Source organism: Melospiza melodia, chromosome 5, assembly GCF_035770615.1.
Source record: "Melospiza melodia melodia isolate bMelMel2 chromosome 5, bMelMel2.pri, whole genome shotgun sequence".
Lineage (NCBI taxonomy): Eukaryota > Metazoa > Chordata > Aves > Passeriformes > Passerellidae > Melospiza > Melospiza melodia.
Genome location: NC_086198.1, coordinates 29,479,666 through 29,493,465, shown reverse-complemented (window position 1 = coordinate 29,493,465; position 13,800 = coordinate 29,479,666). Strand labels below are relative to the sequence as shown.

The 13,800-nt window shown below is 40.9% G+C and overlaps 1 protein-coding gene across 1 annotated transcript; it reads right to left on the bottom strand.

The window, feature by feature from the left end:
• Nucleotides 1-1,648: 1,648 nt before the first annotated feature.
• TMEM184C (transmembrane protein 184C) lies at nt 1,649-11,234 on the bottom strand. Its single transcript, XM_063156748.1, has 10 exons — nt 11,026-11,234; nt 9,139-9,269; nt 9,008-9,044; nt 8,097-8,302; nt 7,117-7,191; nt 6,259-6,352; nt 5,228-5,340; nt 4,460-4,559; nt 3,834-4,005; nt 1,649-3,451 (listed from the first exon to the last, which is right to left on the bottom strand). The coding sequence occupies exons 1-10, from the start codon at nt 11,140-11,142 to the stop codon at nt 3,159-3,161; spliced, it is 1,338 nt and encodes a 445-aa protein (XP_063012818.1). The 5' UTR covers nt 11,143-11,234; the 3' UTR covers nt 1,649-3,158.
• Between the last annotated feature and the right edge of the window lie 2,566 nt (nt 11,235-13,800).

Genomic DNA, 13,800 nt, shown 5'->3' with positions numbered 1-13,800 from the left:
ACCTCTGCAGAGAGGAGGAAGACTGTTAGCAAGATTTTTCTGTAGCTAAGCTTCTTTTTAATGTGCAGTCTGTTTAATGGAGAAGAGGCAATTCTGTGATCTTGCCTTAACAGCAGCCAGTATAAAGAGCCATCCAAAAATGATTCTTCTGTAAGTTCTGGGCCTGCTGAAGCCATTATATACTCTTCATTAGATCAAACATTTCAGATAGTTTAACTTATTTCTATATATCAATTTCTGTGAAGTCCACTCAGTTTAACTTCAGGGACTGTTAGAGCTGGAGGTGTCCCAGCCTCAGCTGAACCTGCACCTGAGAAATTGCTGTAATAAAGCTGATTTTGGAAGGGTGGAGGAAACATCTCCATTTTATTTTTTTCCAAAGTAGAGGCACAAAGTAATGTTTTCTGAAGATAAAGTAACTGGATACCATCCCTTATCCAAGGGGTACAATGTATAATGAATTGCAAGTGAGTTAGAGTATAGGACAGAGGCTTTTGATACTACATAAAACCCAGTGCTTCTTAAACCCAAAACCATGATCCATAAAATTTTAAGTTAGTCTGACACAACTAAACCTGGTAATGGTGATTTTACCAGAGTGCAGTTGTACAGAAAAGTGTTTACATTTCTTGTGCCAGAAGATCTCTGATAAAAACAAAAACCTTACAGAGTAGGTTAGGTGTATTTATTAAGATTTTAGTAATTAAGATGAAAGGAAAATTGCTACAAGACAAATGAAAGACATTCTAGTCTCCTTGAGTAAGGCAAGAGCAATCCTCAAGACTTCTGATCAAAAAACTTGGGAGGAGATTTGGCATAAAACAACAGAGGAATAAATACAGTTAAGAGGAAAATGAACTATTTGCAAATTAACTTTTTATGTAATTGTGATAGGTTTTGCTGTGGAATACTGTGGTAGTGGTTTTCAAAAGACAGGGTAGGTATTGCAAGATTTGTATTTATTTTTTAAATTCACTGGCAGTTTTTAGGGAAAGGTACAATCCTATAAGCTGCTGCAATTAAAAAAATAACTCTTCTCCCAGAAAGAAACAAACAAGCAGGAATATTATATTGTGCAAATAGAATAACTGAATAATAATAACTTAGTAGCTTTCAATAAATACCCTGAAAGAATTAACCAAGACACTTAAATAATCTGTTTTCCTGTCAAAGTCCTCTCTGAACCTGTTTTACACCAAACAGACATAACTTCAAGTATTAAAAAAAAACGTCTCCAGAGGTTTTTGAAGAGTTAGAGCAGCTACTCTGCTTGCAGCAGCCCTGCTCCCTCAGATATTCCTCCTGCCCCTGCCCCTTTTTACCTGTACAGATGCAGGAAATGAGGTTATTTCTGGTTGTGCTGCAGTGGGCACTGAGGTCCCAATGCACTGTGAACCTGTACAAGTTGTTTCCTTTTAGAGCAAAGCTGGTACATGCATAAGTGAGACCTGGGATCATAGATTAAAGATTCTGATTCTTTATAAACCCAAACAAGAATTCCCTTTACAGTACAAGCCATGAAATACTGAAAGCACAAACTCTTGCAGCAGTTCTACTTAAGATCCTCTTCTTCTATGACGATGGTTGTAGTCATGTACCATTCACGCTCTTAAATTACTGTAATAGTAAATCAAATTGATAGAAGGTGAACCGTTTAAATAAAATCTTTAATTGCTTATTTACAACAAAGGCAATGAGTTGGCAAATGGAAAATCATGATTTTCACTTTCTCACTAACTTCAGATACAGCAAGTACATACTCAGCTATAAAATATGCAGCCTAGTGAGTAAGGCGCAATATTTACATCACACTAGTACTGCAAAAGAAGCACTTAAGATGAATTTACTGACAGCCAGAAGTTAAACATTTATCCTGGAAATGCTAACAATGCTGAAAAAGAAACTTAAGATCTTGTCATTTAAAAAGTAGTGCTCTACTGGTTTGGTTGTTTTTGTCAGATTGCAAACATGCAATAATAGTAAAAATCTGATAATGGGATAAAAACAAAAAACTGACATTGTCAGTTTTTGCAAAGTAACGTTTTGATACAAGTGTACTGCTTCTTGGGCTGAAATCTAGCCCTAGTAACTCCAGTATTAGATTACTACATAGTTTCACCTCAGCAAAGGTCTTCTCTGGGGAAAAAAACAGCTAGTACATTTGAATCCAGGCTATACTAGAAGCATAATACAATCACACACAGACACAAATTTAAGAACACAAATTGCTACAGACAGAAGATATCCTGCTTTAACAGCTTAAAAAAACTTAAGTGTTAAAGAACTTACTGCAGCCCAAAATAAAGAAATCAGTTTTGTTTTCTACTTCCTTTTCAATATCCTTCATTCCCCCTCCATGTATTTTAAGGTAAGTAACCATGATTCTTATTTTAGAAGGCTAGGGAAAAGAATAATCAAGGTAAAGTATTAATCCAAAACCTACCATCCTGGCTGTCTCTTCTGGATATAAAAGACAAACTATGAGCCTCAAAGACAACAGATACACCAACCACATGATCTGGGCATGATAGCAAGGCCTGCAGGGAATGTTTTCTTTGTAGAGATTCTTTACTAGTGCTTGGTAGTAACTATCTTCATAAGGGACTTGATTTAGCTATGTAGGAATGGGAAGAAGGTGGCATCTGTACAGAAGCTATCATTTCACCCATTCACATTCCATTTTCAGCACTGGCTATGGAAGTTAACCATCATTAAGACAAGCAAAGTTAACACAAGCAGTTTTTGCTACTGCTCTCCTTAAAATACATTCCTGAAATTAGGCTTTCCCATTGCTAGTAGTACTTGCACTTCATTTTTATATGAGCAGAGGATTTTTTTTTAATGTTTCTTTTGCACTAATGAAATTCAGTGTAACTTTGATATGATGTGGAAGCATTTAGCAGTTTAAGGAGATGATGCTTAAATTTATGCAGAAACCTTTACAGTGTGCGTGTTTCATATCCATGGGGTACTCACAGGTGCTCACATCCATCACAGACTCTGGATTCAGATGTCAGTTATAGCCATGCCATATCCTCTTCCTGTGCATGCAGCAGCTTTCCCAAGCTTTCCAACTTCCATCCTTAACAGTACATGTTAACAGGACACGTGTGGCAAGTATGTAATGACTCCTTGACACATTCAAAGAAAAGGCAAGTTTAACTTTTTTCCAGAGCTTGCTCTGCTAAGTTATTCTCTAGTTCAGGGGATTCCTCAGCATCCTGACTGGCAGAAGGGTTAAAAATCCCATCCACTGCAGGGGCTGTCGTCGGTGTTGTGAGAGGGGTCACAGTGTGTCCAAACCCCTGATAGTGACCCATGGGTGAAGATGGCATTGAAGAAGCATCAGAAATTGGGTCTTGAGTAGATGAAGACAGTAAACTTGTATGCTCATTTTGTTCATGATCCTCAGCAAAAAACATTTTCCTTGGCTGGCCCAAAACTGTCCTCCCTAGAATTATGCAAAATGAAAAGATTTTTTAATCCTTCCAACACTAGTCTTTGAACACAGTCATGTTAAATTAGAAGATAAGTCTTTGTTTTGCATTAGTTTTACATGGGCATTGTTAGTTTTAATAAAGAAAAGTATGTCTTTCCATTTAAGAGAAAAACAACTTACCCAACCTTTTCTTGTTAAAAGAAAAATTAAAACCTAGACTAAATCAGTCAGGAATTCTGGAAAGAAAAAAGTGCCAGATAAACTATGAAATCCTCTAGGCATGCAGCTGCCACTGAATTGGTAACAGAATGTTCTCAGTAAAGGTGGGCAATAGTGTGACATGAAGCTGGAAATACAGATGCTGTTGATAGATTGTACAAATCCTGTTACTTACCCACATTTCGAACCTGTTCGGAGATATCTGCCCTTAGGTCAGAAATATCCCACATTGCAAGGAAGGAGTCAAAGCATGAGCCTTCTTCAGCCTCTTGAACATAAGGTTTATAGGAAAAACTGTAGTGATGTGCAATAGCAGCCAGAAACATCTCCACACAAATGATAAAATCCTGCAATGACAGAGATACTGACTTAATCATTCACAACTGGAGAAAAATAGTTCTGGGTTTCTTCTACAACTGAAAGGCTGCAATTGCCCTGGGATACTGACACCAGCTACTTTTCCACCAGGATATTCCTGGCAGCTTTCAGAGAGCCACACATACAGGACTTCACTTAAACAGATAATTTAACAAGCAGCAGCTCTACAATGAATACCTGCAAGAAGAAATGTAAGGATATCCAGACATATTTCACTGGAGCACATTCCTTCTGCCATGGATATCGAAGTGTTAAGCATAAAACTCACATGGGCTCATTGGCTGAAACTCAGCCCTGCTTAGAATAAATCATTACTAATCAAGCCTGTATTATTTCCTTGAGTATTTCCAAGTATTTCCTTGAGATCAGCTATGTCATGTTACATATAACCATTTCTGCCCAGAAATAACCATCTGCTCCTACCTGTAAGCCTGTAGCCACAGCTTCCACACTTTGCCAATCCCAGGTGTGTTTCTCAGAAATAACACCAACCTTCACCAGCAATGCAATGAGCACAGCCTGCCTATAAAGAGATTTTATTATAAGAAATCTTTGTATTAGAATTGTAACAGTAGTGCCAAAAATCTGCAAGCAAATCTGGTCATATGTATACGTAGGAAGAATCTTAAAAAAAACTTTTCTGTTCATATACTTAGATTTTAAGAGGAGGAAACAAACTTAACAAGAGATGTCATTCATCCCTGACCCTAAAGACCAACAGAACAAAAAACTAAAGGAGTTTGTTGCTCCAGTTAGTCATTCGAACAAGTTCCTTCTCTTTCAGGATGTTGCTGTAGCTCAGAGAGTAATGCTCTGATAGTCAAATACACTACCTCATTAGCAGCTAAGTGTAAGCAATGCTCAAACAGCAATTTTTATTTAACTTACAGTAACTTATTTTGAAAAAGTAATTTTTTTACTTTTAAAAGGAAATTAGTTTTGAAATAACTGCAAGTAAAGAGTCTAAAATAAGTTATGTTCTTGAGAATCACCTTACAAAAGAGCAAGTCTAAAAAATAATTTTAAGTGAACAAGACTGCTCTCTCCAACACAGTAGCACCCTCTTCCCCTCACTGCAGCTCACTAAGATTATGGGTAGACATTCTAAGCCTTCAGTAACAAATCCAGCCTTTTTAGCTCATCTGCAATCTGCCCTGAGAGCAAGAAGTAACAAGTAAAAAATCCACTTACCAGAAAGAAACAAAAACTACCATCTTCACACAAAGGAACTTGCCAACAGGCTGGATAGGGTTCAGTTCCTCACGCAGTACTTTGTAAAACAGCACCAGACAATACATGGCAAACTGACAAGGAAAAGAAAATGAATGAAAGCTTTCAAACCCATGTTTATTTTGTGAGGGAATTGTTACACCATCTCTACAGTTAAAACATGTATCATAGCATGAGACAACCTTAAAATGCTATCTTTTTTTTTTTTTTAATAAAAAAAGACTTTCTGTTTTAAAGCCTTTTTTTTTATTCCTGACATTCCAATCATTTCAACCAGGACACAGAAGTTGGTGCTGCTGTTGGGACTGCTGTCACAGCAGAAAGCAATTACAGCTTCTTCTGTGACAGTGACCCATCAAACACAGGGGTGGCAGCAGGAGGAGGACAGAATTTCCAAATGATCCCAGTTGTTATGCCGTTCTGACTCCTACTGCTGTTGGCAAGAGAAGTAAGAGCAATCCATAGACTCCAAAATGAAATTCTCAATTTTAGAGGCTGACATCTTACCCTGACATTATCTGACAGCTGACCCAACAAAAAAAAGATGTTGGGTAGGCCAGACTCTCAGCACTGCACACACCATTTCCATTTTTTCCTGTGAATGTTATCACCATTTTTAACACAGAATTTTTAGCATATTGATTCTTTGTATGAGAGCTGAAGGGAAGCAAGTGGAGTCATCTCTTACCAGAGAGGGGCAGGTCTGCAGCTCTAATGCCTGGGCCAGACCACCTCACCCATCAAATAATTTGGGGCAGAAAGGTGCTTACTTAATAGAGCTTCATTGTAAAAATAACAAAGTTTTAGATTATCTGGTTTTCCAGTTTTTTCATACATAATATTTAACAGACAGCATTTTTGACTTAAAATAGAAAATATTCTACCTGTAAGAATTACCAGATATTTACACAATCACTGCCAACAGTTCACATAGAAGATTCACATAATACTGATGAATTGCAAGAGCAGAAAGATGAACTCCTGATACTCACTAGTTGTGACATGTTGTTGAGTATAACTAGGTAAGTCCATGCATTGTTGAAGCTGAAGTTTCCTTCATCATACACTCCCACCAGTTCACAAATTCTGGAAGAATTTTTAGAATTAATCACTATGGAGTAACAGATCACTTCCCTCAAGTGCTACATCTTCACTGTATCAGTCAATCCTTAGAATTCAAAACCTCTTCTGGTACTCAAATATGGGCACTGGGGGCCTGCACAAGAATCAGTTTCCAACAGCATGTGTATATATATATAAATATAAAAAATAGAAATATTTATATGGATATTCATTGTGAGTAGCAACATTTTTCACAGTCCCACAGAATTAACAGTAATGACCATCAATGCAAAGCTCATGAAATTAAGCTTTCAGTATCATCATGCCTGACTGTCTACTGTTCCTTTACAGACACAGGCTGTATGATATGCAGGCACACAGTCAAGCTTGTCACATGTGAAGTTAAAAAAATTTAGAAGTTACAAGAAATTTGCCTTTAAAAATTCTCAGTTGGTGAAGTCAATGAAAAAAAGGGAGGAGGAGAAAAGAATCTAAAACTTGAGATAATAAAAATATTTTCCCACCCCAACAGTACTTCACATTCTATCCCACTGATTACAGAAGCTGGCATTAAGTATTTATGATTTCAATTCTGCAAATAGTCATTTGCTATAGAAAAGCCATAAAGAAATCATAAGTTGATTCAAATTGTTGGGACCCATTTAGCATGCAACACGAGTCTGCTTTCAAACTGCCTTGATCCAATACAAAGGGCCTGACAATTCTTTCCAGTGTAACTCAAAATCATACCCTGAAGATCAATATTAATTATTTATCAGTGTACTTACAAAGCAATGATGGTAGTAAATGGTCTGACAACAGTGTACTGCAAAACACCCAGTTTACATCTAAATAATAAAACTCTGAAAGAGAAACAAAAAAATCATTGTACAGGGATTTAAATACAATTCTCTTATGGATGAGTCCTATTCTCAGTAGATTTACTAAGTTAAATTTTAATTTGATGGTAATTTCAACTTCTACATCCAGGACTTAAGATGTTGCATCATACAGTGTGTATACACAAAATACACAAAAGAGCTGGATTTTTACAGAGACGTTACAGTAAATATTCAATGATTCACTTATTTTAGCCATGAAAAGCTTCTGGCTGGGCTAAACAAAGAGAATGCAATTTTTGCTGTGTTTGAAGATGTAAGAAAAACTTGAGTCTAAATATAAGAGATTTAAAAATCATAATAATTGCCCTAAACCCTTAAGAGAACCAAAGCTCTTTACCCAGTATGGCAAACTGTATACAGAAGCTGTGACCACTGAAGCCCACCTTCCCTTCCCCTCACCCCAAACAGCTTTATCAAAATCAAAATCTCCTGAGAGAGAGAGAGATTTTATCAGTTTAAGCATTCAGAAATAGACATATAGATGCATAAGGCCTTTTACCCTTCACCTGAAGTAAAAACAACAGGCTACCCAGTCTGCTCCCAATTTCACATGAGGTTTTTGGCAAACAGCAAAAGAAGCAGATTCCAGGAGAGGTTTTTTAATATTTTTAAAATAAGAAAGCTTCCTTCAGCACCCCCTGAGTCAATCCATGCATGTTAGTAACTAAGTCCAATTCACATGATGTTTTATAGCTAGATTGTCACTCATCCACAGCTGCTTTCAGCAGAGGTTCACAGCTGACCAAACACGTACAAGCCATAAACTCCCTCCATCAAGCAGCAATTGTTATGCTGCTAAAAATGAAAACAAAATGTTTGGAACTGCCTACACAGGCCAGAGCTTGAAGATGTCATGATATACTCACTCTCCCATAGCCCACGAGGGACAGCAACAGAGAGGGGGCAGATGTCTCTGCTGATCTTTCGCCTCTATTATTAACACCAGGTTTGGGTACCGGTTGGTTAAGTAATTTGAAAGAAAAACCATAAAGTTATAGATGACATAAGCTTCATAGCATTCTCGACATGTATCCACATATATTGCAATCTTGGGGTATTTCAAAGCTATCCACTGCAAGAAGAGAGGTACACAAGAGGTTATGTGCGAGAAAGACAAAAGGGATCCCAACGACAACACTGCTTCAGCAAGCTGTGGAGCCAGCAGGCTCTGACCAAACAGGGCTAAGGGGAGAGCAATGCTACAGCTACAAAATAACACACACAGCTGAGATGCAGACCAAAACCCAACTTTTTACTTTTAGTGAAACTGGTTATGGATCAGCTGTCAGAGCTCTCAGTTTCTGACTATCACAATGCTGTTGTACTGCACAAAGGATGTTATCCTTCGTCCCCTGAACCAAAAAGGAATCATTTTAGCACTCAGCATAACTCAGGAAAGAATTCTAGTAGTAAGCCTAACTTGGGTAAGGAAGGTACAGCACTGAATTTTGAGGCAGCTCTTGGATCAGTCCTGTTCCCACTTCTGCTATTACGATGGAAGGCTTAAAATAAGGGTCCTGTCACACCCCCTTCCACATCCATCATAAAGGATACTCAAGGACAGGGTTAAGAAAGGTTATCAAAAGCAACCCCAAATCTCCAAAAGAAGAATGCGGCATGACTCGAGCTATGCTTCTGACATACTCCATAAACAGGAATGCCCAGAAGTTTCTAGGACTACCCCTCCATGCAGCACAGTTTCTGCCTGACACTGTTTTCCCTCACTCCCACAACAAACAGAATTTGATTGAGCTGGTAACAGCAAGGGAACACTTACACTGTCTAAACTGTAAATCGGCACCATCCACAGAATCCTGTTACAACAAAAAAACATTTTACATTACTAAAGGTATTTTTAGTCTGAATTAAATCCAGTATTTGTAGCATAGGTAAAACGTGAAATATTACCTTATTATTGGTTTCTGTAACTCAGGTTGAGTATAATGGACTAAGTGTTGCAGTATCCCCCAGAGAGATATTGGAATAGTCATTAGCAGAAATATCCCAGCGATAAACCATGCCTTGGTATGAATTCCAACCTTGCAAGATCAAAGTTTCAGTCTTAATACTGTCAAGTTATTACAAGTACACAAAACATTTCACAAAAGCAGAGTAATGCCCAGTACTTAATTACTGAAACCCACAACAGGGTCCTTGTTTTATGTATATGGAACTTGTCTTGATTAGCGCTGCATTACAAAGTTTCTGAAAACCTGTGGATTTAAAGTCTTTTTAGCTTTAAAATCAAGTTTCAAGTAGTAATCAATTAGTTTTCATTTAACAAACTGAAACAGATATGGATGTAGACACATAAAACCACAATGTCTGCTAAAACACAGGGTTGAAATTTTAAATCAAAGCTCTCTAAAAAACAACTAATGATCCTAAGTACCAAAACCTGAGAAACATGGGAGACTCTTGTCAGTTTCCTTTGATGAGAATCGTTTTTCTGATCCCCTACGTTACATCAACATCCCATGTCTCCTGTTGTTTTCTAGTTTTACTTCTGATCAGTTTCTCTACAAGTATCAGACGTAATGGTAGAAACTTGGATATAAACGCCTATTATGCTGAGCATGCATTATGCATCAGAACAGGAATTTAAACCAGAAAATTTTAAACACATTCAAGTCAGATCTTACTGTCATTAAGGTCTGAAAATTATACCCTGAAAAAACTTACCTCCAGGGCCACAGACCTGTATCACAATGAACAACACATGTATTTTAAGGTTAAAATTTTACTTCTTGTTAGAGAAGTGATGTGATTATATGTGTGTAATTCACACACCACAGTTACAGTACCACCAGCACGAAACAGGAGCTTCTCTATCCATAGAGATGCTCTACTAAATTCTCCCAAAACAGACAGAAATACCTTTATGAATGCCAGCATTAGAACTAAGTTTCAAAATCTAAGTCCTGGGATGAACTTACGGAGCGAGCCAGACTCTTCTTGGTGGTGCCCAGCAACAGGATAAGAGGCAACAGCAGGAACTGATGCCCAGGAAGTTTCACCTGACCATGAAGAACTCCTTTACTGTGCAGAGACCTCACAGTGGGACAGATTGTCTAGTGAGGGTGGGGAGTCACCCCTGCTGGAGATACTCAAGAACAGTCTGGACACGATCCTGTGCCATCCTGTGCTCTGGGACGACCCTGCTTGAGCAGGGAGGTTGGACCAGGTGATGCACTGTGCTCCCCTCCAACTTGACCTGTTCTTGTCATTTTGAGACTCTTGGCTGACTTGAGTTTCTTGGGAATTGTACCAACTGTTCAAACACCAACTATTATGGAAACAGAAGGGGAAAGAAACACTGCTGTGCTCCTCTTAAGTTCACTAGGGCTTTAGCAGCAGGACAAATGAGACCAGCAGCATCATGGCACTTCTCCAGCCTGTCCTTTCAAGGAATAGGTCAGGTTGGAGGGGACCATATTGGGTCATATCTGGTCAAGCAGAGTCATCCCAGAGCACACGGCACTGGATTGTGTCCAGATGGTTCTTGAATATCTCCAGGAGGGGACACTCCACAATCTCTCTGGACTATCTGTTTCAATGTGTGGTCACTGCACAGTAAAGTTCTTCCTCATACCCAGGTGGAACTTCCTGTGCATCAGTTTCTGCTGTTGCCTCTTGTCCTATTGGGGGGCACCACGGAGCAGAGCCTGGATCCATCCCCCTGGCACCTGCGATTTCCACACTTTTACACTTTTCCGATGAGGTAGCACATTTATTTCCCCGCCGCTCCCTGCCCGGGGCCGAGCCCGCTGCCCACGGCCCGGCCGCGCCGCTCACCTCCAGCTTCTGCAGCTCCCACACGCAGAGCGGCACCACCACCAGCAGCCCCACGATGTAGAGCAGCACCACGAGCGGCCGGATCCATCGCCGCCAGTTCCCGCAGGTGCACGGCATGGCCGCGCCGCCGCCGCTCCTCGCACCGACCTCAGCGGGCCGGCAGCCCCTGCGGAGTGCGCATCACCGGCGGGGCCGCCGCCTCGGCTCCGTTTGCGGGCTGCCCTCGGTGTGCCGGCGCCGCTCCCTATCCCGGCCCGGCCCGGTCCCACCCCGGCGCGCCCAGCCCAGTCCCCGCGGCTCTTCCGCCCGGCGCCGCTTCCGGCTGCCCCGCCCCTCCCGCCAGCCTCTCTGATTGGCTGTGCGCCCTGCCCATCACCGCTGCCCCGCCCACTCGGGACAGCCAGGGGGAAGCGCGCAGACATGCCCCCCTCAGCTTTGGGAGGGTTGGTGTGTTCCACCCGTCCCCCCCCGCTCGGCGGCAGTGGGCTGTGCCGCGCTCCGCAGCGGCTGGAGCTGAGGGAGGGAATGAATATCAGGGAATGCGCGTCAGGGAATGGCCGGGAATGGCCGCGGTGCCGGATAACCCGGAGCCGCTGCTGCAGCTGCCCTGCCCGGCACGGGCCTGAGCGGTGCCTCCCTGGGAGCCGCCCGGGGTGCGCAGTGCCCTGGAGAGCCGCACCTCGCTGTGCCAGCAGTGGGTTGTGACATAGCCGAGGAGTGAAAGCTCCCGCGGGCTCACCAGTAATGCAGAATTGCAGTGATTGCAAAGTAACGCAGAATAGTTGTTAAACTGCAACTGCTTGTTGAACGTTTGTTCGGAAGTGCCGTGTAAAAGCTGCTGGCTGGCCAGCCCAGCCCGCAGCGGTCAGCGGCAAACACAGGCCCTGAGGGGAGGAGCTGAGGCCGCAGGTGGTAACGCTGCCTAATGGCCGAGGAGCTGCAGCTCCCAATTCTGCAGGAGGCAAATGCCGATCTTACTTTGTGCTGTCACTAAAACGTGCTGGAAGAACCCCTATGAATGAAGAGGTGCTAGGGAACAGGACCTGTTATTTCTGTGGAGGAGTTGTAATTGACATGTAAGAGAAGGGGGCGGTTTCCCAAGCAGTGTCTGGGCTGCCAGGGAGCAGCACCGCGTGGCACTGATTCCAGAACACGCATATTCTTTCTAGCTTTCAGCGAGAAGTTACTTGTGAAATACTGGTAAAAACCAAGTGGACAGAGTTCACTTTCACTAACTATTAGGACTTCTGACATTAGAGAAAGAGTAACAAAGCTACTCCCCAGAACTTGCAGATAACAGCTGTATTTAGCAGCATTCCCTGCTACTGGAAAGACTGATGTGAATTATTGTTGGTGTCAAGCATTATGTACATTCTGCTCTCATGAATTCCAAGTTTATTTAAAGGCGAGTTATGTCAAAATATAATAAACTGGGATTATGGGACCCTATAAAAATTTTACTAAATTAAAATGGCAAAGGAAACAGACTATTTTATAATTGTAGCTGGAAAATTATGTGGTACTTATTGCACACATTAATTATATTTTTGTTTGCCATTTGTTTCATAGGTTTCATCATTTTTTGTTCTTGTTTTGTGTTATGGAAGTGCAGATGCATGGTTATAACCAGGCTGTCCCTCTTGCCTGATCATCATTTCCCTGTGAGATGGTCAGTAAGGATTAATTCTCATACAGTGAAAAAACCAGATTTCCCCTCAATTATGGTAGTCTCACTATCAGCTCTTTGATGTCACATCCAACAGCAAACACCCGGTCAGTCTATTCTCCTCCCTGGTGCTTACACTACCAACCTTTCCAGAGCATTTTTATTTCATTTTATTAAAACTTAATGATATTTAAAAACTCAATTTAATTTCTTTTTTCTTTTCCATCATTATTTTCCATCAGAGGGCTGTCACCAGTTATAAGAAACTGATCTTTGTTAGGGAAATGCTGCCACCATATTCTGATTACTTCCTTGTTTCTTTTGGGGGTGATCATGTAAGAGAGTGACCGAGTTTTGGATCTAGAAGAATCTGCAAGCAGCAGTTTGGGTGGTAACTTTAAATGCAGCTTCTTTGTTTTCTTGGTCACTCAAATTTGTGCATGGTAATTAGCTGGGAATTTTGAGTTACCTCTGTAGGTCCCTTCAAATCTCAACCATTTGAATAATGGCATTCACGGGAATAAGATTGCTGCCATATAGTATGGGACAAATTATGATGGGAAAAGTTGCTGCTCAGCACCTCTGCAAAAAAATTTTTCAGCTCTGACAAAGATTACAGAAACAAATCCCTCCCATACACCACCATCTGTGAAAAAAGAAAACTGTCATGCGAACCATGACCAGAGGTCCCTTCCAAATAAAAATGCTTTCATCACGCATAAAAATACATTTATTTATAGCAAATAGTATTACCTGAAGAGCTCCTTTTCTCCTCTACCTATTTGTTGTCTTATATATCAAGAGTTCTATTATCACTATAGTGCAAGCATTCCATATCACCAGAGTTTCATACCCCCTCGATGTTTCTCACAGACAGCTCCTCTAAGCACTGACTGTTCCTGGTCCTTGCAGCAGCCATCTGACTCCAGATCCCGCCAATCCACTCTTTTATAACACTGCTCTCATCGGCTACAGGTGTGGCCTGTTAACAACAGGCCTGCTCCTGATCTTTAGTAATTGGTCCAGCTGCAACTGGTAGATAAGATTACATTCTATACCACCTTCATACTGTATCCCCCTACACCTGTTATGTGTCCTTCTGCTGAGAA